Source organism: Hoplias malabaricus, chromosome 18 (genome assembly GCF_029633855.1).
Source record: "Hoplias malabaricus isolate fHopMal1 chromosome 18, fHopMal1.hap1, whole genome shotgun sequence".
Classification (NCBI taxonomy): Eukaryota; Metazoa; Chordata; class Actinopteri; order Characiformes; family Erythrinidae; genus Hoplias; species Hoplias malabaricus.
Genome location: NC_089817.1, coordinates 26,181,396 through 26,208,730, shown reverse-complemented (window position 1 = coordinate 26,208,730; position 27,335 = coordinate 26,181,396). Strand labels below are relative to the sequence as shown.

General features: G+C 41.8%; 1 protein-coding gene across 1 annotated transcript in view; it reads right to left on the bottom strand.

Moving 5' to 3' along the window:
* Positions 1-27,335, bottom strand: part of epb41l4a (erythrocyte membrane protein band 4.1 like 4A) — a 62,962-nt gene that overhangs the window by 5,934 nt on the left and 29,693 nt on the right. The window contains exons 3-15 of the mRNA XM_066650960.1: positions 23,886-23,937; positions 21,490-21,568; positions 21,181-21,278; positions 19,965-20,085; positions 15,084-15,171; positions 14,904-14,992; positions 14,446-14,509; positions 12,659-12,750; positions 6,263-6,340; positions 5,927-6,042; positions 3,680-3,770; positions 3,496-3,579; positions 1,004-1,117 (exon numbers count right to left, since the gene is read on the bottom strand). Coding sequence (XP_066507057.1) covers positions 1,004-1,117; positions 3,496-3,579; positions 3,680-3,770; positions 5,927-6,042; positions 6,263-6,340; positions 12,659-12,750; positions 14,446-14,509; positions 14,904-14,992; positions 15,084-15,171; positions 19,965-20,085; positions 21,181-21,278; positions 21,490-21,568; positions 23,886-23,937 — 1,166 coding nt within the window. The remainder of the gene's footprint in view (positions 1-1,003; positions 1,118-3,495; positions 3,580-3,679; positions 3,771-5,926; positions 6,043-6,262; positions 6,341-12,658; positions 12,751-14,445; positions 14,510-14,903; positions 14,993-15,083; positions 15,172-19,964; positions 20,086-21,180; positions 21,279-21,489; positions 21,569-23,885; positions 23,938-27,335) is intronic.

Below are 27,335 nucleotides of genomic sequence, written 5' to 3'. Positions count from 1 at the left end.
TCTTCCCCATCAGCGCCTTCATGCATTCAGGCCGCGAAGAGAGCGGCTCCCCAGACGCTTTGATGGTTTATCACTGTTTATTTATTCGGAGGCTTTCTTTCATCGCTGCCTTGCCTTGGGGAAGATTTTTTTTGCCTCTCATCTCAGAGGTGCCATGCTCTAGAAAATTCATTACTGGAAGCAATGCTTCCATTTCCAGGTTGAGAGTCACAGGCAAAAAAGCGGAAGTGTTGACATACGTTATTCATCCAAATGTTTGTATACACCTCTTCAATGAGCGACTTCCACTACTTCCTTATGCACCCAGTACAGACACAAGCATCCAACTGTGCATAAGATGGCTGCATAGTCTGCACAGGAACGCATGAACAGAATGGGATGCTCTGGAAGGTTATAAAGCTCCCCAGATTTGAACTGTAATTAACACAGCTGAATGCAATCAAATCCTCACCTGTTCCAATATATAGTGTGATGCCTTCATGCAAAAGCAAGAGCAGTGACAACATCAAAGGAGGCTCAACATCCCTCTGGATAATCTTGCTTTTGAGTGAGTGGGTACCTACCAATCTGTACAGTTCCTTTATTCCAAAACATGTAACAAGGCAAATGTCCTGTTATTTGAGTACAATTATCTAACATTGACAGCAGTTCCTCTGCTAGTCTGCCGTCCTGCAGAAGTTCTGTTACAGTGGTCTTTCACTAGAGGGAGCCCAAGTACTTCGGATTAATTTTCACAGGTGGGATGCACCTTGTAAATTCCATCTTTTTATGGTCAGACTCTTATTAACGACAATAACGCACTGACCCCAACATCCTTTAAAATGATTTCCACCCCAGGGCAAATAAGGCAAGCGAAGAACTGTCAAAATAAAGGTTCTACAAATAGTTAAAGCAGAATTATTTGTTGCTTCATTGTTTGCTCTCCAAATAAACTGTAAATGAGAATAAAAACTTATACTCTGTGATGGGTCTTTAAACCAAAACACACACACACACACTTCACCTGTGCCTTGCAGTCTGGGACACCTCATTCTCACTGCCTCCAGAGGGGGAGCGTTTGCGGGCGTTGGGGAATTTGGGAGATTTGTTTCGCTCACTGGCCGAATTGTAGAGTCCACTGAAGAAAAAAAACAAAGGAACACAGAGCCTGAGCTGGTCATGCTGAGTTATACACACACACACACACACACACACACACACACTGAGTGAGCTGTGGACTGTGGCGTAAAATTTGTACCATGCACCAGCGTGAAACCAAAGGACACATGTTCCTGTATTCGATTTTCTTTCTCTCTGAAATCTCTTTGTAATCTTTGTGTTCCCAAAGTAGTCCAGGCCTTCATGTGGAACAGATGTCAGAAAAATTCAACTTGAGCCACTTCTCTTATAGGTGGGGAGAATTCAGAAGGCTGCAATGGTCCATTTGTTTCCCAACAGCACAAGGTTTCCCTCACCTTCCACTTCAATAACTGTCCTAAAAAAACTCTCTGCATAAACAACATCGTATCATTTCAACAAAATCAGACAGGGCTTAAGCACTATATGTGGAATGAGCAGCTTTATGTAAATGTGTTTTACAGTCAACATTATACAAATATATAACAACATTATATAAATGGGTGTGACAGTCAACATTATAATGAACTAAACACTGGCTATTTCTGTGTAGCCTAAAGGAACACTACCAACATTTGGGTTTTTTGCTCCTGTGGCTCCCCCTAGTGTACAGCACTGTAATGAAATTGCAGTCACACGGCTTCAGGGGCCTGGAGGTTGTGGGTTCAAGTCCCACTCCGGGTGACTGTCTGTGAGGAGTGTAGTATGTTCTCCCTGTGTCCGCGTGGGTTTCCTCCGGGTGGCTGTCTGTGAGGAGTGTGGTATGTTCTCCCTGTGTCCGCATGGGTTTCCTCCGGGTGGCTGTCTGTGAGGAGTGTAGTATGTTCTCCCTGTGTCCGCATGGGTTTCCTCCGGGTGACTGTCTGTGAGGAGTGTAGTATGTTCTCCCTGTGTCCGCGTGGGTTTCCTCTGGGTGGCTGTCTGTGAGGAGTGTGGTATGTTCTCCCTGTGTCCGCATGGGTTTCCTCCGGGTGGCTGTCTGTGAGGAGTGTAGTATGTTCTCCCTGTGTCCGCATGGGTTTCCTCCAGGTGACTGTCTGTGAGGAGTGTAGTATGTTCTCCCTGTGTCCGCGTGGGTTTCCTCCGGGTGGCTGTCTGTGAGGAGTGTGGTATGTTCTCCCTGTGTCCGCATGGGTTTCCTCCGGGTGGCTGTCTGTGAGGAGTGTAGTATGTTCTCCCTGTGTCCGCGTGGGTTTCCTCCGGGTGACTGTCTGTGAGGAGTGTAGTATGTTCTCCCTGTGTCCGCGTGGGTTTCCTCCGGGTGACTGTCTGTTAGGAGTGTAGTATGTTCTCCCTATGTCCGCGTGGGTTTCCTCCGGGTGGCTGTCTGTGAGGAGTGTGGTGTGTTCTCCCTGTGTTTGTGTACCAACCAATCACACGTTGGTAGGTAGATGGGCAACTCAAAAGTGTCCATAGGTGTGAGTGAGTGTGTGTCGCCCTGTGAAGCACTGGCGCCCCCTCCAGGGTTTGTTCCCGCCTTGTGCCCAGTGATTCCTGGTAGGCTCTGGACCCACCGCGACCCTAAACTGGATAAGCCCTTACAGAGAGTAAATGGGTGGGGGTTCCTGTCCTCCTCCAAAAGTTACATAGTGCAGTTTCTGCAGTGCTGAGTCTGGAGTAGCAACAACAGAGGCTCTGTTCTCCCTGTTACAGCTTAGTAGAGCATCTCAATGATTTTCAAGCTGTAATTTTAAGGTAAAAATATTACATAGAGTTCCTTTAAGTTTCCAAATATATATGAAATGATGAAGTATACAAAGCAAATACCGCCATTTTATTTACTTTAATTTACTAATGATCAAAAACCACACACACACACACACACACACACACACACACACACACACACACACTGGTGGTAGATCAGATGAAGTAGGAAAAATAAGTTTTTTTACGTACTATTTTCTGAAGGTATTTCTCAGCCATGAATATATGGCGGACTAATAATGTATTCCTCTAATGTATGTAAAAGTGTATTAGGCATCAGGAAGAAGGGTTTATCCAAATATGTTTAGAGGTAATCAGCTCTTCTGAGGTCTGGTTTCTATCAGGCACTGTAAACAATTCTGACCCAGTATGTTTTTCTAAAACAGAGCCTCTCACATCCATTCAGTGCAAATGACCTGGTTTCCATCTTAGCAACTGATTTATGCTGAAATCCAGACAAATCAGTCGAGGATCGCTTTGAGAAATGATTTATGCCTTTGTTTTCACACAGATAAGAGGGAAAATCCACTTGACCTTGCGCGTGAGCCCTGTCTGGACACAGGCTTGTGGTACTGGGGGTGTTTGTGTGTCTGTATTTGTACTTGTGCGGAGGCAGTCATGCAAGATTAGCGCAATCGTCATCCATCTAACTGTATTATCCAGCTACTGTACCTCTGTGGTGCGTTCTCGTCCCAGGGTGCAGTGGGCTTGCTTGGCTGATCCTCTGAACTGACCTCCGCCTTGGACACCTTGGGGCTTGAACAAATGAAAAAGCTTATTTTAGATCAGTTTTTCATACTAACATCGCATTAATCCGCTGTAACTCTTTGTCAAAGAGCTCGTATTAGGTCGGTACCTCTTAGCTGGGGAGAGCGTGGTGTTTTTCGCCTGACCTTCACTCTGGGAATTTCCTGCCTTTGTGACCAATCTGCTCGCATTGTTCATTCCTAGAAAACACATAAAAGGAGCGTGAGCACTATTTCACCCTCAGATTGCTCATAAAGATTAATGGAGCTAATGGAGTCGGTTTTCTGAATTACGGATGATCAGAGATCAATACATTAACCCATTACCGACAGCAGGTCATATTTATCAAGGTTTTTAGAAAGAATGATGTTTACGTTTCATATGGAATTAAACACAATCTATCACAGCAAGAATGCTTTAAGTAATAATTTGGCAAAAATATCTAAACCCTTAGGGTGTCACGATGGCGCAGCAGGTTTGTGTAGCAGCCACACAGCTCCAGGGGCCTGGAGGTTGTGGGTTCGATTCCCACTCCGGGTGACTGTCTGTGAGGAGTGTGGTGTGTTCTCCCTGTGTCTGCGTGGGTTTCCTCCGGGTGACTGTCTATGAGGAGTGTGGTGTTTTCTCCCTGTTTCTGCGTGGGTTTCCTCCGGGTGACTGTCTGTGAGGAGTGTGGTGTGTTCTCCCTGTGTCTGCGTGGGTTTCCTCCGGGTGACTGTCTGTGATGAGTGTGGTGTGTTCTCCCTGTGTCTGCGTGGGTTTCCTCCCACAGTCCAAAACAATCACACATTGGTAGGTAGATGGGCGACTCAAAAGTGTCCGTAGGTGTGAGTGTGTGTTGCCCTGTGAAGGACTGGCGCCCCCTCCAGGGTGTATTCCCACCTTGCGCCCAATGATTCCAGGTAGGCTCTGGACCCACTGCGACCCTGAACTGGATAAGCGCTTACAGATAATGAATGAATGAATGAATCTAAACCCTTAATTTAAAGGTTGCTACTAAGCAAAGACATGTTGGGGTATTAAATTTTACCAAAAATCTTTATTTTTGTATAAATATACACAGTCATGTCAGAATATTTTGACCATCTCCTTGTTTCTACACTCACTGTCCATTCTCTGAACTCCACATACAGGAGCACTTTGTAGTTCTATAATACAGACTGTAGTCCATCTGTTGCTCTGCATATTTTTGCCCGCTTTGACCCTGTTCTTCAATGGTCAGGACCACCACAGACTTTACAAATGGATCAGTCACAGCAGTGCTTTTGATATAAATCCACCACCCAAATTATACCCGCCCTGTGGTTGTTCTGTGGGGGATCTGACCTTCGAAAAACAGGGTGAGAGGGGGCTAAAAAAAGTATGCAGAGCAACCGATTAAAAGACTAAAAGACTGCTCCTGTATGGGCAGTGAAGCTGGGAGAATGGACAGTGAGTGTAGAAACGAGAACATGGTCATAATATCTGGACATGACGGTGTATATGATATAGATAACTGAGGGTCACGAGGTTTTAGAATCCACAACCAAGTCTTTTTGATAGGTAGCTGATGCAGTGTGAGGCCAGTTTTATGACTGAGGCATACACCTCTCCCAATGCTATTTGGCAAACTCAGATACCAGAGAAAGTTTATATAAATTTGATTTATATTGATTATTCCAAACTATTCCTTCTCAACATATAGGATACCACTGCAGATCAAACCTCCAAACACATCTATACGTTTACGTCTGGATCCAACCAGCATCGGATGCTATTAAGTCTGTTTTACTCGTTCTTATTAACACTCATTGTAGTAAGTCTTTATACATATTTATGTAAGTTTATGTCCGTCGTTATCAGAACCTAATGTAAGTGTCCTGAGCATTGCGTACAATGACCTGCAGTAAAGTACCAACAACAACAACATAGATGCATCATCTAGGCCTTGCAAATGTTACCCTGCTTACTTTCTTTCCAGTTTTTCCGCATCGCACTAATTTTCTGTTTTCCTGCCAGGCTGTAAGTGTGTACACCTCCACACGTGCCTGCGAGTTACTGAAGTGAACCTAATCTCACAATTGATATAATTAACTCAGGTGGAACAGGAGCGGCTTCCAGCAGGTTCTACATTCTGAGCAGCAGGATTAACACACACCTGGGTCAAATGCAGCATGTCGGACTGGGAATTGTCATCTCTTAAGACGATTCTTGTTCGACAAAGGGTTATAATTTACACAGTTTACACAGTTTGTGGGAAGGTCTGTACCAGACAGTACACGAACCTATGGAGACGAGTGTCACTCTGTACATTTGTTTTTTTTATGTCTCAGAAGCAGAACATCAGTGGTGCTTGAATTCATGCAGCTTTGTTCACCTGTGGGCTGAGAACTTCTCTTGGGGTAGGTCTTACTGCGAGTCCTCACCACCTCCAGGTCTGGTCTGGGCAAACCCACCAGCTGATCCTTCCCCATCTGCATGGCTGTTTTCCCACTGAGAGATGGAACAGTTTGAGTGCACAGCTCAAGACCACACTGGGTTATTATTCATGAACTCTCTTATTTCAACAGTCAAGGAAGTTAGATGTTGTCCATCTCCTTTCTGCTCTCTCTCTCTCTCTCTCTCTCTCTCTCTCTCTCTCTCTCTCTCTCTCTCTGTACGTTGAATATTCAGCTCATGTTAGCCCTGTGGGTGAAAAATGGAAGTTACAAACCTGTAACGGTGCCGGGAGCCAAGAGAGCTCAGCTTCGACAGCTTTCTTGTCAGCGCGGTGGAGTCATTTTCTGGCATCCTAAAAAAACACACTGAATAATTTAGTGGAACAATAGCGCAGTAAAACATTTATATTAAATTAAAAAACAACAAAAAATAGACATTGGCTTCAAAAAGATATTTTATATCAGAATTGTTTAGAAATAAATAATACACAAGTAAAGAGGCCTGGATATTTACACACTCAATGTGCAAAGGTTTGTGATTTTAGCTTCTTTAAGGTGCACCCATCGCTGAAACCAGTGTTCTATAATCAGTAGGATGAGCAACCACACATGAGCCTGTAGTCACCATGCCCAGTGTCAAGGGTCAGCTAGAGGGGCGTGAAACCAACAATACTGGGGCATGGAGCACTGGAGCTGTTTCTTTGTAGCGATGCAGCACCATCCAACCATTTTGAAATGAGCTGGAATGGCTTTTGTGATCCAGAATTTCATAAGAAACACTGGGCAAATTGACTCCAAACATTCAGCCATATAGTGTATTTATGAAATGATTAAATATATAATTAAATATAAACATGTGTATAATATCTCATATAGCCAAAATATGTTTGATTTGAACACTGATAATAGCAATATAAAATAATTTATTTTGTAATATTTTTAAAAATATAGCTTCAAACAAAAAAGCTCCATAAAGGCAATTTGATTTGAGGGACTCTGCACAAATTTCTGCCTTTGAACCATCCTCCTGGAGACAGAATATGCACGGTTTAATTCCTTATAGCCCCTCTCTCTCTGTACTTCTGAGACGGAGCCCAGCTGTTCAGAAGTTTATTTTAATGAGGCGAATTATGGGCTGAAAAACACTACAGAGAGCTTTTGGCTCTTATTAAAATTCATAGCTTTAAAGTGCACCCCCTGCAAAAGGAGCGCTGCTTAACCACGCAGTATAAAAGTTAAAAGCTTCTATGTAATGAAAAAGAACTCCAACTCAGGTATGCGGTTTGAATAGATTTTTTTCCAAATAGATTTCTTCACCATTTACACAGAGCTGTAAAAATCATTCAGATACTGAGGAGACCTTAGTGGATTTTGTAGAGTTGGTATTTAAAGAAATAGACAAAGAAAAATGAGTAATAAACCGTTAAAAGGCCTCATATGGCAATCAAAAAAAAAAAACAGCTAAAATTTAGTTTGGATTAACAACAGTTTACCACAAAAATTTACACTTAAAATTGACCACAAAATCCTAGATTTCTGACACGTATCTGATCTGTTCATTGGAGAACTGGGGGCTTTTAAGTGGTCTAATTCTGTGAGGAGTGTGGTGTGTTCTCCCTGTGTCCGCGTGGGTTTCCTCCGGGTGACTGTCTGTGAGGAGTGTGGTGTGTTCTCCCTGTGTCCGCGTGGGTTTCCTCTGGGTGACTGTCTGTGAGGAGTTGGTGTGTTCTCCCTGTGTCTGCGTGGGTTTCCTCCGGGTGACTGTCTGTGAGGAGTGTGGTGTGTTCTCCCTGTGTCAGCATGGGTTTCCTCTGGGTGACTGTCTGTGATGAGTGTGGTGTGTTCTCCCTGTGTCTGCGTGGGTTTCCTCTGGGTGACTGTCTGTGAGGAGTGTGGTGTGTTCTCCCTGTGTCTGCGTGGGTTTCCTCTGGGTGACTGTGAGGAGTGTGGTGTGTTCTCCCTGTGTCTGCGTGGGTTTCCTCCGGGTGACTGTCTGTAAGGAGTGTGGTGTGTTCTCCCTGTGTCTGCATGGGTTTCCTCCAGGTGACTGTCTGTGAGGAGTGTGGTGTGTTCTCCCTGTGTCTGCATGGGTTTCCTCCAGGTGACTGTCTGTGAGGAGTGTGGTGTGTTCTCCCTGTGTCTGCGTGGGTTTCTTCTGGGTGACTGTCTGTGAGGAGTGTGGTGTGTTCTCCCTGTGTCTGCGTGGGTTTCCTCCAGGTGACTGTCTGTGAGGAGTGTGGTGTGTTCTCCCTGTGTCTGCATGGGTTTCCTCCAGGTGACTGTCTGTGAGGAGTGTGGTGTGTTCTCCCTGTGTCTGCGTGGGTTTCCTCTGGGTGACTGTCTGTGAGGAGTGTGGTGTGTTCTCCCTGTGTCTGCGTGGGTTTCCTCCGGGTGACTGTCTGTAAGGAGTGTGGTGTGTTCTCCCTGTGTCTGCATGGGTTTCCTCCAGGTGACTGTCTGTGAGGAGTGTGGTGTGTTCTCCCTGTGTCTGCATGGGTTTCCTCCAGGTGACTGTCTGTGAGGAGTGTGGTGTGTTCTCCCTGTGTCTGCGTGGGTTTCTTCTGGGTGACTGTCTGTGAGGAGTGTGGTGTGTTCTCCCTGTGTCTGCGTGGGTTTCCTCCAGGTGACTGTCTGTGAGGAGTGTGGTGTGTTCTCCCTGTGTCTGCATGGGTTTCCTCCAGGTGACTGTCTGTGAGGAGTGTGGTGTGTTCTCCCTGTGTCTGCGTGGGTTTCCTCTGGGTGACTGTCTGTGAGGAGTGTGGTGTGTTCTCCCTGTGTCTGCGTGGGTTTCCTCCGGGTGACTGTGAGGAGTGTGGTGTGTTCTCCCTGTGTATGCGTGGGTTTCCTCCGGGTGACTGTCTGTAAGGAGTGTGGTGTGTTCTCCCTGTGTCTGTGTGGGTTTCCTCCGGGTGCTCCGGTTTCCTCCCACAGTCCAAAAACACACGTTGGTAGGTGGATTGGCGACTCGAAAGTGTCCGTAGGTGTGAGTGAGCGAGTGAGTGAGTGAGTGTGTGTGTGTGTCTGTGTTGCCCTGTGAAGGTCTGGCGCCCCCTCCAGGGTGTATTCCCGCCTTGCCCTCAATGATTCCAGGTAGGCTCTGGACCCCCCGCGACCCTAAAATTGGATAAGCGGTTACAGATAATGGATGGATGGATGGATTTCTTTTTCTGAGCCGTACCTGGGGCATCACATTAACACACTTCAGTGTTACCTACATTGATATTTTTGATAAAGTTCAAATTTGTGTTGTGAGTTGTGATATCAAAGCTATGTAGTGTATCACTATATGTTGGATTTTGGAAAAAAGGTTCTAAATAACAGCAAGAAATCAAACAAAACATATATTGTTTAGAAAAAACTGTAACTGTCATTTTAAATGTAACCCACAACCATACAAATAAAAATGTTCAAAACCCCAGTATTTCAACTGATTGCTGCCTCGTTTAAGTGCAATTTCACAGCAACCATTTTTTTATACTCTTCCCATAAAAAGTACATGAACAAAACCCAATCAAGTGCACAAGCTTTTCTTCAGAGAAAACTGCCTCCTGATTTGCACTTGAAAGCAGCATAAGCCACAACATCCATAGCTAATCAGAATTTTTTTTAAACCACACTGATTTCACAATATTTTATAGCTATAAAGAGCACTGGTAAGTTTTGAACTGCAGCTGCAAAGCCCTCTTTCCAAACTAGTGAATGCCACAAAATTTATTTTTGTAAATTAAACAATGAACACAACTTTCATTAGTGCAACTTGGAACTGTGTCATTTTCAGTCTTCACACATTCAGGCAACGAAGGTCTATCTGTGAAGGCGTATATTTGTTAGATATTTCACCCACTACTGTGTCTGTGTATGTTGAATAATCTGAAGTAAATCTCATTTTAAAAGTGAAGAGGTTCTACTCATCTGCTACCGACTGTGTGGGGTGCTGTGATTATTTGATGTCAGAGGTGTTGAGATCATCCAGTTCAGGGGTGTTTTGTTATGTGGTGTAGTGGCTAATGTTGCGAGGACACACTGCTAATTTCAGTGAGGCAGATCACAGTTCAGTTTCCCTTCTGGGTAAGCGTACCACACTACAACTATAAGAGCCTTTTTAGCGAGATTGTAGCACTGACAATGCTAGAAAGAGTTATAAGTCACTTTGGAGAAGAGTGTCTGCCAAATGCTTATAGTGTAAATCAGTTTTCTTCTAATTGTACAGTGTCAAATGTCAGAGAGGTGTCAAGCTGTAGTCTAATGCAGTCCTGTCTGAGGGAACGTTGGCTACTTCTGCTAGCATAAAATACCCAATAGTAGCCTTTGCTTGGAGAAGAAATGTTGAGAAAGGCCACATTGTGTAATTACATCAGTGTAAGCACTGTGACTTCTTACAACGGACAATGAAGCATTTTACCATCCTCTTGTGTCTGTTATTCATCAGCACATATTGTTCTCCAATGGCAGGACATGAATTTTGGGCAAATACCTAAATGTCCTCGTGAACATTGCCTAAAAACAGGAGGTCTGCTTTTGAGTAACCTGCCCCAGTATCCCTGTTTCCTGACCTTTTCTGATCTCAGCTTCCTGGAGCAAGTGTTTCACACGCGGATTACCAGTGTATAAAGCCCTGAGCCTCATGCTTTTTGAGGCCTCTAAAGCCCTTTTGGTAGCAAAGTTAAGTCTGGTCTGATTACACAAACACCAGGAGCCACTTGGGGAGAGAGAGGGAGCGGGAGGGGTGGAGGATTGTAGGTACTGTAGTATTGGTCAATGTTTCAGAACAGCCAATTTTCACACAAAGGAAGGGTCTCAGGAAAGAAACCTGGACGTAGAGTAGACATTTCAAAGAAAAAGTCCCACCCAAAACCCCCAGATTTTAGGGTAAACTGCTGAATGAATGTTGAATGTTTGGGAAAACAGTGTTGAGGAGCATTATAATAATATATGAATATTAAGTATACAGACATACTTAATATTCTGTATTATAAGGCGGGGGGGGGAGTAGCGCCCCCTCCAGGGTGTGTTCCTGCATTGCGCCCAGTGAATCTGGTTAGGCTCCGGACCCACCGCGACCCTGAACTGAATAAGTGGTTTCAGACAATGAATGAATGAATGAATGAATTTATATTTTTGCTCAGTCTGAGATTTTGGAAAAAATGTGCCATAAAAGTATCTTTGTTATTATTGTTATTATTAAAACAGATTTTTGTTTGCTGCTAGAATTAAACACCTTGATCATAAACTGAACTCTATTTCTTAATGTATTTCTTATTTATTATATTAATATAGCATTTAGTAAGGAGCTACAGACTTAGTCTCTGTATACAGTCTCTGTATTGTGCAATGACATTAAAATTCATTCATTAATTCATTCATTATCTGTAACCCTTATCCAATTCAGGGTTGCGGTGGGTCCAGAGCCTACCTGGAATCATTGGGTGCAAGGCGGGAATACACCCTGGAGGGGGTGCCAGTCCTTCACAGGGCATGACATTAAAATATTCAATTTTATTCTAATGTATTCTAATTATATTAGAAACTCAACAATACATAATTTGACCAAACTGTTGTGTATCACTATATGTTAGAGACAAGGTCCATCTACAAAACCGTGAACACAGAGCAGTCTTATCAAAGACTATTAAGTAGACAGGAGAACATAGAGTTGATATATTTGAGAAGTATTAGAAAGCTAATGTGGGCTTTCTTTGATCTAAGATCTCAGATAGCTGCAAATATGTGAAGTCAAAATGTTTGAAGTGCTCTTTATTCATACCTCATTAAAAAGACCAGCTCTTGTGTTTGGCCAAAATTACACCAGCGCTAGTGTCATTACCAGACAGTTTCTTTCTAGGCTTCTCACGATCATGAAGTGATAGCTAAAGTTTATATTCCATAAGTTATTGTAATTGATGGTTACTTGCCTGATTCCCTAGTGGTGCACACATAGAAGCTCTCAACAGAAGACAGACCCATATTATCCATTTTTCATATTATGGATGCTATAGCATCATTCAGACACTACGATTTGGGCTATTTTTGTACAGTCCATGACACTGCTTAACATTTAACAGGCCTTGGCCCCAGCTCAGCTGCCATGAACTTGAACCCAATTCAAATTCTGTTGAAACATAATTGTGATCTGCTCAAATAACTGAACTGTTGAATGTGGTTGGTCGAGATGATCCCAGTTGCTCAAAGCCTGCTTTCCCATTGACGGTCCTATGTGTCCAGGTAATTTACGTACACTGAATTGCTTAGAAAGCAAGGTTGCACCTTGTCAAACCCATGAAATAAAGCCTACACACTGTATATATATGTTGGAACAAGCCGTTCAATGTGAAAAAAGTCACACAGCACTTCTATTAATCACAGTATATTTATAAGACTCACTGATCAAGCAGATTCTATATTAAGCTGTTAATCTAATAACTATACTGTGAATTATACTAGTGCTGTCTGAATACATCAGTTTGAATTTCATAGCTGAAACAACACAAGCTGATCTACCCCTTAAACCTGTTTCAAGAGCATTCTTAACCTCTTAAATTCCATAAACCCAAAGGAGCAAGACTTCAGTTCCTTACGCTTATAACTAAGTCAACCATTTTGTTTTGATTTCCACATAGTAACTGAGTAACACACCTTAAGGTTAAGAGGTCAAACTACAAACATTTCCTTACCTGAAGAAGGTGTGGTGCTCCACGCAGCACTTCCAGAGGTTCTTACATGCCGTCTTGCTGGGAGCTTCGAAGAAGAAGGACGTTTCATTGCACTGCAAAGAGGCCAAACAGTAAATGTCTTAGGGAAGGACAGACATAAAGGTGTTTTAACAGATCGGATAAATCCTTATTAGCACTTTCAAACTGTTTGCACTAGGTCATTATGGGCACCTTCCCCTGAGAATCACCCCCTTTATTTGAAAAGTAAATTGGCCCCTAAGGGAGTAAGTGAAAAAATCTAATTGGAAGCCTGAGGGTGGTTGTAGTCTGAGGTCAATAATGGATTTCTGACTAACACCTACATAAGAGCGCACAGTCTCTCTGCATAGTAGAGTTTCCTACACTTAGCTCGCTCATGTAGAGGAAACTGTAACAAAAACATAGCTGTAGTGTGTTACCAATCAAAGGTACCATCTAGTGTACAGAGTATTGTAGAATACACTATATGGCTAAAGATAATTAAAAGGGGAAGAATCTTCTTGTCTCCCATCCATTACACCCCTCTAACACTGAGCATGGTGAATTTAAGGCTCTGGAGAGTCACCTTGCATTGCTCAGTGATTTTCTTTGAAGAACATAATCAAACACCACTGTCAGCATTGCGTCCACCTGGATGTGTACTGCATACCCTTTTTAATCACCTCAGACTAATTTGGGATTTAATTACGTCTACTTTCAACATGTAAAGAAGGCATCAAAAAAATTGTCTAAGAAACTGTACTGAAGTTATCTGTATCTGTGCCTGTAGCTGAACATGGGAAATGAGGATAGAGAACTGGAAAAGCATCTTACTAAGAACTGTCAAACCTTGAGTGGCTTGAAGTTCCAGTTCATTCATTATGAAGACACTTGCAGCAGTATTTAACAAGCAGCTCCACTATCTCTGTGGTCTGCTGCACAAGAGGAGTTCTCTCATTGGCTGTTGCCTGAACTCCTGGACTACAGGACTCAAAAGCTCTATTTAAAACGTTAAAACCTGCCTCAACTGACAACAAGTTTTAAAAGTCAGAGACCATGCACGATTGGTTTAATTTCCACTCAAAACAATTAATTGTTTTGAAAATTCCAGAGACGCCTCATTCGTTTGTCATTGTTCAGTTCACAGAATTCAGAAACCAGACATATTCTGAAAAAAATGAGAGTGTCTCACTCCAAACTGCTGCACACTCATGCTGAGTCGAACAGTGGCCCATTATTATTTAAAAGAACATGCATAAAACCAGTTGTTCCGAACAGGACTCTATAGATGAGAGAGAAAGGTGCTGTGGTGATTGATCCCTGTGTTATTTTGAACAAACCATGTCACAGATGGGAACTGTGATGACGTGGAAAAAGGTGTAATATGTTAAATACGATTTCAAGTGAATCATTTTTCCACACCTCAAAATTAGAGTCTTAGAATTTAGATTTGACATTTTCTTCTCACAATCCAAGAAATCTTAAACACATTCAGTGATGTTGAGGTTTGGGCTCTGGAGCGATCAATCTGTAGTTCACTTCAGCAGATTCTTTATTTGATATGCACACGTTCTCCTTTTTCACCTATTCCCGTTTCTTAGTAATCTGTGATTGGTCAAACACAATGCTGAGCCAGAACAACTAATACAGGTGTTAAATACATTACATTCTTTGAAAATATACGAAAGGCACATAGCAAAATATTTACAGACTTTTAGTTGGTAAAACATTTGTCTTTAGACAAAAAAAGTCACACATCTTGTGTATCTAGCTGTTAATGAGTAACTTACGTCTTTCCCCAAAACTCGCAGCTCGAACTGTGTTTCTTTGAAAAACACCTTTGTAATTCTCGGCCTGAAATATCACAAACATAATAGAAATATATTAATATGCTAACATTACAATCAGCTTCCAAATGTCTAATCTATCCCCCTCCAGAGAGCTTTAAAACTTTATGATAATGTTGTATGGTTGTAATTTTTGAATATATCTGTGTTCAAGCTGTAAATAACACAATGATTACACATTTCACAATAAAAGCTCAGGGCTAGCAGTGCTGGAACTACTTAGTTAACTAACCACAGCCACTCCCTGAATGCCGAGGACAGATTCATAGCTCTTATTTGTGGTGTTAAATCAAGCAGAAAACTGTGAGGAATATGCTCTGCACGCAAAAACTGTGGAAGGTGGTCAGGCATGATATATGAAAATTTCACCAAATATAGCTTTCATGAATGACTTCTCTTACCAGAAATACTTCCCCACTTGGGTTTTATTTTTGTAAACTACTACTCCAACTGGTGTCAGGCCGAGAAAATATTCAGACTGTTTTTCTCCCTGAAAAGAACAAGAAACTAAAAATTAATTCCATTAACATCTTGAAAAAAAATTTATTATGAATTATAGGAATTATTGCAGTTTTGCTCACAAAAACAGGATGAAGGTCTACTCCATACATCTCCAGTGCTTTGGCAATATTTAAATAGTTGTTCTCAGCTTCTGCAGGGCTCTGACCCCTATAAAGACAAGTGCCTTCATTAGAATCAAATAGTAAATACATAATTACTAATTAATTTAAACATATCTGTGTTTCTGAAAAGCACAATATAAGTACAAAATATAAGTAATAAAAAGCTACTGGATACTTGTTTAACTGTATTATATTGTGGCATATTATTTTGTGCTGAATCACATAAACAATCCTGTCCCAAAATGGACAAGTCAAAGTGTGATGTCTTTGAAGTGCCACAAGGTTCTGTTTTGGGACCACTGCTTTTTATGATTTAGTATGTTACCTCTATCAAATCAGTATAACAAGAGATAAAGTTCTATAGCTGAGTTCATTACCCACTGTTATACATTTCTAAGAGTCAAGAGTTTTTTGACAGGGCAACAGCGCCATAGAGTAGAGTCCAATATTACTTGTAATTAAGTACTTTCATATTATCAAGTTGTATTGGCACCCTTTTTTTTACTTAGTTGCTATTTTATCCTAATGTTTTGGCTTTTATTTGTTAAACTTATTTATTCATTGCATAATACTCCATACATTTATTATTATATCATTATTATCTAACATAAATCATGTATTACAAAACATAGCAAGAGCTATTATAAATACTAATTCATTAAAACACTATAAACAGTCATAGCGCTCATTTCAAAATGTGTTAATAACACCTTTGTTCAAACTTGTTCCTTGGTTGTAAATCATTAACTCAGCAATTTCCTCCAAAATATAGGTTTGAGCATTTTTAGCATTCTTTAAAAAGTATTCGGGTAACTAATAGGTTACAGAAGTATGCCGTCCTTCTACTGATTAACTGACACTCAGATGTAGGTTATGTTTAAAACCTCTGACCACAAAGTAGGTAAAAACCAATGTGGTCCAGTTAATATGCCCTAAAAAAGGAATTATAAAACATATCTGATCTTTAAAAATCAGATGAAAATCCTTTACTTATTGTCGGAGATGTTAAAAAAATGTCTCATATCATCACTATTATATTTCCAGTTTTGGTCAATTCCCCACTATTATATTTCCAGTTTTGGTCAATTCCCCACTATTATATTTCCAGTTTTGGTCAATTCCCCACTATTATATTTCCAGTTTTGGTCAATTCCCATTGTTTGACTCTTTATGTAAAGAACAGATGGCTTTTTACACATTATGTAAGGTTATGCATCTCCAGATAGGCACCTGGTCCTAGATAGGTTACATACCCATTTTGTGGCAATGGTTCTGCTTTTAGCTGTTACTGATTTGGAAAAGAGAGGGCCATTCTACACCCTCAGAGAGAGAGGGAGGCAGGGGCGGTGCTAAAGCTAAAGTATGACATATATATGTTTAAGACACATGTCTGTATACACCACCAACCATGTTTCTCTGAATTCTGAATTCACTTTGAGGCTGGCGTATGCAGAAGTGTGCACAGGCTTTTGTATGCATTATGAATTCTTCCTGTGAGAGCAAGCTTGGGTGTGCAGTATGAATGCTCCATATGATAGCAGGCTGTCTGGGTGGAGTGGAGGATGACAGCATATCCTCTGTTGAAAACGCACTGCTCAGTGGGGAGTTATTTATTGCTGCTCCAGGGACTCGCCCAATTTCATTTTGCTTCTGCGCAGCACTGGTAAAGAAAAGAACAAGTCATTTTGGCCCAGAAACAAATAACCTTTGGATCTTTCTCCATGTGTGTTTTATTTTTCGTCCTTATGCCCTTTTGTTCTTGCTTGATGTCATCATGCACCAAGATGGGTTAAAGACGCTCAAGGATCTTGTTGATCTACTCCAAATACTAAGGACGCATTGGTCTGTGACCTGCCAATGACAACAACATAAAGGTCCTAAAGATCATTAATGATCTATAATTGATCTTAATATTTACTGTGGCGTCATGAGTTTGTTCTTGGAAAGTGACATCTCTCAAATGATTTTGTTTATTAACTTAAATATATGCACCTTTTTTCAGTAAACTATATAAATGCACCAAGGTTTGTCACTTGCTTAGCTGCTGTAGCAGTCTGTACCCTTCTGTGATTGTTTGCACTACACGCTTGAACATTTCTGTGTGCATTCAGCCATGAAAATATTAGTGAGGTCAGTTACTGTTGAATCATTAGCTCTGGACAATAAACACCATTCAAAAAGTATTTTACAGAGCTCCATAGAACTCCAGAGAATGCAGATCCACCGCTGTACAATCCAGAGCTCTTAAGCTTATGTGCAACTGTTCCAGAGCATCCTGTTTCATGCATTTCTAAAGAGATTATGAAAGATGTGTGTACTTCTGAGCAGATGTCAACAAACCTGAACTAAACCACAGTGAATCGTGACGTTTCTCTCTCTTCCTTCTCCCCTCCTCACATCCCAAAACTCCCACACTGCTGATGTGTGTGTTCTCTCATTCTCATGTCCCCGCCCCTTTTGCTACTCTCTCATTTCCCTCAGTCCTTCCCTCTTCTGGGAGACCTCAGAATGTCAGTTCATCCATCACCGAGACACTGTGGTGAAGAATCAATCCTCTTCCAACGATTTCCCATCAGCCCCGGCTCATCGAGAAGGAGCTTGTCGGTAATGACTCAAAACTGAAGGCGATTCAGAGAGCTGGAGAGGGAGCTTGAGTACCAACTGTGTGAGGAACGCTACTGTCATGAATCACAGTCAGTGCAGAGGGCAAGCGGAGGCTCAAATCAGAGCGAAATTACACGCAGTCGAAGTGGGAAGGGGGAATCACAGACCCTTAAATCTTTAACAATCCATTATTGTTACTGTAGGAGAGCTGCGATATTCAGCTGTAGTTACGAGTGAGAAGTAATTAAGAGTCTAAAGCTTATTGCTGAACTGCAATTTCTTGTAGGAGACATATTCTACACTTTTTTCCACAAGTTAACACGGGTCACTGGGGTCTGAATTACATGTTTGTGATTAAATGTTATTTAAAAACACAGCACCATCCTCCAACAGCTTTGTTTACCACGACCGGTTTCAGCGCCTGTTCCTTTAAATGATGAGCCACATTTAACATACCCCCAAGCATGCAGCAGTGTCAAGTGAGGCACACTGAAGCTCTTGATTTAGCCGTTTTAGCTCAGTTCTCTCGCTTAAATAGATTACATGGCTGCTTGGTCCTCTAATTCTAAACTCTCCTTGTGTCTGAATTACACAGTTTAACCCTGACTTCTCACTTCTGCGCTCTCACATAAACACTGGTCTGGAGATGACTGGAGATTCTTAGACTAGAGGATGTGGACAATTCTACAATCTTCAGAGTTGATGTCAGTAGTGGAGCAATATCATATGTCATGATGGCATGTTGTTTTCTGACTTAGGCAGCCCTGACTTGGTGGTGTTGTTTTATTGCTGCTATTGTTAATTATTTGAACATTAGTAATGTTTCCACAGTGTAGGTTCTCTATGGGCTAATAAAAGCAGGAGAGAGGCCAAAAACAAAACCAAGATCTGATACAGATATGTAACAACTTCTGATTTCTCTGAAGCAAGGTCCAGATTAATGATTATTTCTATTTTGTAGGTCAGCCATCCCCAGGCATGGAAGAGCATTTACGCATGGACCATTCTTCCAGCTTCTTCTTAGTCATGTGACATTATCTGCTCCACTGATATCCCCTCCAGGGCTACTCTGAGGAACTCCAGACACAGCAGAGGTCAGTCACTATGAAGAAGACTCCTCCAGCAGCTCCCATTACAAAGACATGGAGCATGGCCAGAGGCAAGAATCCTTACCATCCTTTAAACAACATTCCAACAATGGAAAATTCATATGGATCCTATGTTTCTCTACATTCCAGCAAAACCTCAGATTAATTCTACACCATAAAAGTGGTCACTTTACAGGTGAAGGAAAAACATTCTTAAATTTTAATACAATTTAATGTAAAAATAATGTTTCTCAAGCCATTTCTGACATTTCTACTGGGACCAGTCCTCATGAGATTTCAACAGCAACTTCAAAAAGCAATTTCAAAAACCAATTTTTAAATTGACTACAAATATGGAGATACGTGGTTTTTGTGTGGCACTGTTGATACACAGCTGGTGATATACCAGACAATGGGATGGTGCTGATTTCTGAGGCGGGGAATTTTGGTAGCATTCCACTTCTCACAAGTACAGGGCGGATGACACGAGTTGTAATTTCTGCATTCCTCGACTTGGAGGCCTTGAGGGTTCTTTGAAGCAGTGCCACTGGAGAACTGCTATTGTTCCTTAAAGCTCTTTCCAACGGATGGTTCTTCAAAAGGTATATTTTGTTAATCCGATACTGGACCATTATTTTCCAGCCTCCCTTCCTCCTTCCTTCGTATAAAACAAGGCTGTTATATGCAAATGAGCTCTGTTCCGATTGGCTGCACTGCACTGTGCCTCTGCGCTGAAACACTGTTAACAAAGCAGGCTGAATAGGGCTAGAGATGTAAATATAACAGTTGTTATGGTCAATGTGAAGTGAGATTGAGTGGTCAGTCTACCTCCAGGTTCACAATGATATTCTCTTTTAGATCAGATTCATAATCTGATGTCAAAATGGACTCAAATATCTTCTTATCCAAACGATTTCTACAAATCCTCTAATGAAGAGTAGAGCCAGAAAGTGTTAGTGATAGAGAGAGGTACAGAGATCTACAGAGAGAGAGAGAGGAAGAGAGAAGGAACACATGATACCAGCTATCTGTTCTTTAGTAGCAGCACCCTCTCAGCGATCATCTATAATCTGTTATAAGCAGGATTAAGGATTATGTGAAGTGAAGAGGGGGCATAGATTTTATTTTTCTACCCCAATCTACTTACATTAGAGTTTTGTGAATCTGCTCAATGGCATCCTCCAGGTCTTCTTTCTGGTCAGGGACAAAGCGGTACTCGGACACGTAGCCGGGCATATGTTTGTAAGGGTCATAATCTCCAAGCTCAGCTGAGGGAAAATGTTAAAATTAAAATTAAGTAAGAAATTACACGCTGCATTTAAATGTGAAACAGCAGCTACATATCCCTGCCTGTGTCTTAAGGCAGCAGTCATTTTTACAATTAACAAAGATGGTCCAGGCCACTAGATATCAGTCTGTTTCATAACATAATAAAGTAGCATTCAAGAAAACGACTCATGGCTCCGTTTGTGGACAACAATTAAAAATATTTCTGTTTACTATAATGATAATTTACAGATCCAGCTGTCTGTGAGGAGTGTGGTGTGTTCTCCCTGTGTCTGTGTGGGTTTCCTCCAGGTGACTGTCTGTGAGGAGTGTGGTGTGTTCTCCCTGTGTCTGTGTGGGTTTCCTCCGGGTGACTGTCTGTGAGGAGTGTGGTGTGTTCTCTCTGTGTCTGTGTGGGTTTCCTCCGGGTGAATGTCTGTGAGGAGTGTGGTGTGTTCTCCCTGTGTCTGCGTGGGTTTCCTCTGGGTGACTGTCTGTGAGGAGTGTGGTGTGTTCTCCCTGTGTCTGTGTGGGTTTCCTCCGGGTGACTGTCTGTGAGGAGTGTGGTGTGTTCTCTCTGTGTCTGTGTGGGTTTCCTCCTGGTGCTCTGGTTTCCTCCCACGGTCCAAAAACATACATTGATAGGTGTATTGGCGACTCAAAGTGTCCATAGGTGCGAGTGTGTAAGTGAATGTGTGAGTGTGTGTCGCCCTGTGAAGGACAGGCACCCCCTCCAGGGTGTGTTCCTGCCTGAATTGGATAAGTGCTTACAGATAATGAATAAAGTAATTAATATTTTATTTTATATACACTCTTTACATATCTCTTCTTGACCCTAAAATTCTTTGGTTTGTTTGTAGGTCCGCATTTTTGGATTATTATAATATTCATTCATCATTCATTCATTGTCTGTAAGCCCTTATCCAGTTCAAGGTCACGGTGGGTCTGGAGCATACCCGGAATCACTGGGCGCAAGGCGGGAACACACCCTGGAGGGGGCGCCAGTCCTTCGCAGGGTGACACATACTCGCACATTCACATTAACCTTAAACTATTTAAATGGAAATATGAAAAACAGATTTGAAGTTTATATTTACCTTGGATAGCCAGAGCTGCCATCCGTGCACTGATGGTGAAGGGACATGGAAGCCTTCCTTGCAGCACATCCTGCTTCACCTGAAGAAAGAACTGGTACCTGACACAAGACAATCAGACCTTTCAGACACACTGTGTACTTTTCTGTCAAATAGAGTTTTTGTTCTCTCTTCCGCTGAGAAATGAACAACTTGATGGTTGTTCTAAATAAGGAATGGTCTCTAGCTTTAACATCGCACTGAAAATGTACAATTCTCCAATTTCACACTTTCTGTTCCAGCATTAGTAGACATTACACAAACAAGACTCACCTTGTAATTTCCTCTTTTAGCTTACAAGGATCTTCAGCATAAAATTTAACACCAAAATAGAGGGTGAACGGGGGGCCAGCTGTAAAGAGAAACAGAAAAGCAGCCATTCATCACAATGTGCCCGTTCTACTCCTGTGTTTCCCTATGTTCCTGTCTTTTTGTTTAGGTCACGTGTTTTGTTTTGTTAGCCATGTGCTTTCCTGCCCCAATACTCACACTTGTGCAAGGCTTTAGAGTGTCCAAACTCTTTTTATTTTCCTTAAAAAGCATGCTCACTAGCACCCCCTATGGACTTTCATGAAGAAAGTTACAAGCTTGTGGGTCACAGCTTCCAAATATTGATATTATAATAAATTATCTCAACAACTTTAGACATTTCCGTTTACAGGTTTGGGTGGCACAGTGGCGCAGCAGGTAGTGTCGCGGTCACACAGCTCAAGAGGCCTGGAGGTTGTGGGTTCGATTCCCGCTCCGGGTGACTGTGAGGAGTGTGATGTGTTCTCCCTGTGTCTGCGTGGGTTTCCTCCGGGTGCTCCGGTTTCCTCCCACAGTCCAAAAAAACACACGTTGGTATTGTGGATTGGCGACTCAAAAGTGTCCGTAGGGGTGTGTGTCTGTGTTGCCCTGTGAAGGACTGGTGCCCCCTCCAGGGTGTATTCCCGCCTTGTAAAATAAAGCCCAGTTTGGCTTTTAGCCATGGTGTTTCACATTTAAATTGAAGTGATGTAACCACCTGAAGATGAGTGTCCTATTCTGCTCTTAATGCTCCGACCCCTTGAACACTTGAACCCCCACGCTCCTTTTGCTCACCCTTCAACAGTGTCATCAAACGGCATCAATATGCACATTTCCAAGAAGGCCTTAGTTCTTAGAGCAAGAACTGGGACAAGGGAGACTTTCCATGGGAACGTTAGCTTGGGAACTTTGGAAATATTTCAAAGTAAACTTTCCATGGAAATGTTGGGCTCTTTGGGAATTTATTGGAATTAATAGGAATTATTGGATAATTAAAATGATTTTTTTTTTGTCAACAGCGGACATGAAGGCATAACAATACAAATAACAACTATGACCCCTGTGATGTCATTGTTGATGCACGTGGCATTTGTCTGTTGAATAAACACAAAAGCTAATGGCCTTCAAAATGTTAAATTTATATTTAATATATTTATATTATACATAAGTATTTAAGTATTAATTCTTGGTTACAGAAACCTGTTGAGGCAAAAAAATATAGGTAGCTAGCCTATGCTAGCCTTGGTAAGCTAACCTCTTGCTAGCCTTGGTAAACTAGTCTCTTAAATGAAATTGCACATTAAGCTTTTCTGATTTACCAGATAGCAAGCAACTGTGAGATTAAACCTTGTTTTAAAAGTTAAAATGTTTCAATGATATTACTGTCAATAGAAATATGAACCTAACTTTAGGTAGTTCTTTGGTCCAAATATTTTCAATAGTGATGAATGTCAGGTTTTTAGAAATCATCTGGACATATGCTGTACATGTGATGGAGGAATGTGTAACTAATTACCAGTTAATTCCCGTTAATTCCCATGGTAAATTTCCCAACTTTGAAAATTCCAGGTACCCTAGCTGTGAGTGAGTCATGTGACTGAGCTCACAGGTTCTTCCTATTGTGTTCCCCTTTTATTCATTGACGTGTTGGTAGTTTCGTGCTGTTAGACATGTCTCTAGATGTGTTGCTTTATTTTGTGCTTGTTTTCATATACGTATGTGTCCATGCCTTCTCGTGCTTCATGTCGCCTTCGCTCTCTTCAGCATTACATTATTAAACAGTATATAGTGAGGTGATTTGCTGGAAACTCTACACTCAATGAGATGAATAAACGATCTGTAGAGCTTTCATTTTACAGATTAAGAGGACACTGAGAAATACAATAACCCCCCATATGGCGTTGTAATTTGAGTAATAACTATCTAAAATATTACAAAAAGTGGAATAATTCCGTCTAATTGCTTCACTGATATTTAATCAGTATTTAATGCACTTCTTAACATGAAAGCAGCAGTTGCTTTGGCCAAATCTAGTTACAATTTTCTGCTATCGACTCTAATTATACAGATAAAGATAAAAATAACCACACAATTAGGCTTATAATCATTAGAAGCCAGTGGGGTCTTAGGCTTAAGCGCTTCATTAGAAGGCGAGGAGAAATATTAGTTTCATCCAGGGAGCTTTACATAAAATATCTGTGCAATTTCAAGCTGCGATAATCAATTTTTAATCAGCGGAGGAGATAGGAGGGAAATCATGAGGTCAATATGTCTTAGCCTGTGGGGTGACAGAAGCTAAACATTTAAACTCTAAACATTTGAAGAGTGAATTAATTCTCAGTGTAATCTCTTTGACGGCGAGGAAGACAGGGTGTACTTACTAGTTATCAGATCTTTATGTTCAGCGAGGGTTTTTGTAGGATCCAGCCAATTCTGTAAAAAAAGACAAAAAAAACCCCACAGATAAGATAAATGTTCACCCTTTCATTAGAAACCTTAAGCTTTTTCAATACAGCCCCTTACATTAAAGCAATTCATCTACTTTGAGGTGCCCCCATTAAAGATGTTGTGCATAATCTCCATAGAAAAGAATACAATGGAATTGGGTGCTCTGGAGAAGCTGCACATGAGTTTACCAAGTTACCAAGCTCAATGCCAAGAGTTTGTTACATGGGTAGAAAGTCAAACTGCTGTCTCTAGAGCGATAGAGCTCCATCCATAAATAAGTAGGAATGACTTTTGCCACCCATTCTCCAACATCAGCACCTGACCTCACCAGCAGGGTTTCCCACAGAAAATCTATGTGGTGGTTCACTGGCTCTTGTTTGTGAAGGACAACAGGGCAACAACCTTGTAATCGCCCCCACACATGCTCCCATTGGGAATCAAAGCTCAAGAAACTAACCGAGTCATCTGTGTTATAAAAATCCGCTGATATTTCGTGAATTATGTGACGCTTGGAGGAACTTACACGATGGGTTGAGTATAGAGTCGAGTCACGAATTGAATGCAAATTCCAGTAAAGGATTCAAAACATTGTTTACAAACATGGGCTGCACATGCTCTGACCTTGTGTACACACAGCCGTAGGGAAACTCAGAGTCAACACACAGCTCTCTTTTACACTGGATTATACTTCCGAATGCGTGTTTGTGACTGAAAACTGAGGAATAACGCATTAAACGAGTCATAGAATGTACTTTGGGGCTTTGAAGGATCTCTTATTATTGAATGTTTTCTACAATGGATTGATTAATCACGGATCACTGGACACAGCGGAAAAACACGTGAACACATTGGAAGCCTTGATAAGATACTGAACGAATTGCACAAAACGAATTGTGGGGGTGGGGGGTCAAGGCGGCTGCCCTAACTGTAAAGCACTGCGGGAAACCCTGACTAGTGTCTTTGTGGCTGAAGGACATTAGATCATAACTCAGAAGATATAATTACATTAGACTCAATGTCCACTGCATTAGAAATATCAGCCTTGAACTTCCACTCACTGGCCGATGTCATAAAACACTTTCCTTGTCCTTATCAGTTTATGTCAGTTGCCTTTAACCTCATTCGTCATGGCTCAGTTTCTGAACCCCAGTTTCTGACCCCCTTTGTGGCACAAGTTGGAAGTGAACACTACGTGGGGGTACTAGGTGTTTCTAAAAAGTCACCAGAGTTTACGTCAGAGATTCAGAGTGTACATTACGAACATCTGATACAACCTCTGGACATCCACAAATATGGCTTCGCCAATACATTCGAAACACACCTTAGGGAGATTAAACAAGGGAGACAACTCCAAAGCTTGAATATGAGCGGGGTTTTGAATATCCAGAGATGTTCAGTCATGCAAGCGGCAGCATAATATGAGGCCCATTAAAGTGGACTGTAAAACAGGCTTGTTAAAATTTCGGGTAAGAGTCATTACCGCCTCCATCAATAAAACATGAAGCCGGAGCAGGTCGCAGCATGCGGCCCGGGCGGTGAGGGAGGCACTCGGCAAAAAATTACTTCAATCCATTTCGCAGAATGAGTTCTCTTATGCAGGGCGACTAACAGTCATTTTAATCATGTTACAGTGGCAGGCTACTGCAGTGTTAATAGTCTTGCCACAGGACCCTTTGCCTCTTGTTCATGGTGCTCCCACCCAAGCTGGGATTCAAACCCCTAGTCTGCTGTGTGGAGGGCAGCAGTATTAGCCCCTACAATACAGAGATGTAGATGTGTTAAATATTGATGATGCACGATGATATTGGAACTATATCGGTATCTGCAAATTCATTGTATAAAATGCATTGTAAAGATCATCAGATCGGGTAGATGCTTTGATTTTGTGGATATAAATCGTGGACGCATTTATTTTTTCCCAAAAGAAGATGGCTCTTGTTCCAATGAATGTGTTGGAAAAAATAGTTTGTCTTAGATTCATTTCTATATCACTGTATTGTTGAATAGTTACGCTGCTGAAGGTTTAATCCTTTGTTAACTTTTATTTATTTATTTATTTATTATTATTATTATTTTAGCAATTTGGGGCGGCACGGTGGCGCAGCAGGTTAGTGTCGCAGTCACACAGCTCCAGGGGCCTGGAAGTTGTGGGTTCGATTTCCGCTCCGGGTGACTGTCTATAAGGAGTTGGTGTGTTCTCCCTGTGTCTGCGTGGGTTTCCTCCGGGTGACTGTCTGTGAGGAGTGTGGTGTGTTCTCCCCGTGTCTGCGTGGGTTTCCTCCAGGTGACTGTCTGTGAGGAGATGGTGTGTTCTCCCTGTGTCTGCGTGGGTTTCCTCCTGTATATAATTCTGTATATTTTTACCGTAAATAAAGGTTACATTTGTCTATTATGTTAATAAAGATATCAGTATCAACCCATTATATCACTATTAAATATTAGAAATGAACTAAACAGGGACTAGGATATCCAATGTGCCTGTGTTATTTTTGTCTAGGTCTGTTTGAATGCTAGGCTTCAATAGCAGCTTGTGTTATGCTAATCTGAAGGCGCCTCTGAGCGCAGTGCCGCTACTGCGATAAATCTTGTCTCCTCCGGAAAAAAAACAAGCTGCGGACGTCTTCCTTGCTCATGTCTATTAATAACATGGTGTCTCCTGTTTGTCCGATAAACACGAGTCAACATCAGGCTCATTTCACAGACTGAAGAGCTGCATGCCTAGGCTAATCAACACAAATGCTTCCAGTTTCACCCACGCAGGATTTCTCTGCCATTTTGTGGACTTCTGGAGGAAGGAGCTCAGGTTGTATCTCAGGTGAAGTGTGGAGGAGCGGACTGCAGCATACTTTGATCATGCTCGCGGCATGCGGGTGCATGCAAATGAAGCTACCTATAATATTTCAAGTCAGTGAGTCAAAATTAATGACAGGAAGGACTGTCAGTGGGATTCTATCAAAAGACACACACCGAGAGGCCTGCGAATAGAGGCACACTCTCCAACATCTGCGTACAAAGGGGACGCCAATTAGTGCTGGGCCTGATCAAATTAGAATAAGTTAATTGAATTGGCCAATCTTATCTAATAATCACACTGCAGCAGCTGGGAGGTTGCGGCACAGGCCCAATTTATGCAAATGAGAGCCTTCGGAACACAATCTGGCAACACTGCAGTCCGGAAAGACAAAAGGAAAAGCCCTTTAATACCACAGCCCAGCATGTTTTAAACAAACCTCCTGTCTGCCTCTGCACAGATAATGATTGGGATAAATGTCACTGACTGACAGACGCTTTGGGATTGTGGGAGCAGTTCTGGTGGTTAGAATCTCTCTTGCTTTTCTCCTAGAGATGTTACAGGAGTAGTTCCCCAAGCTTTGAAATCCTCC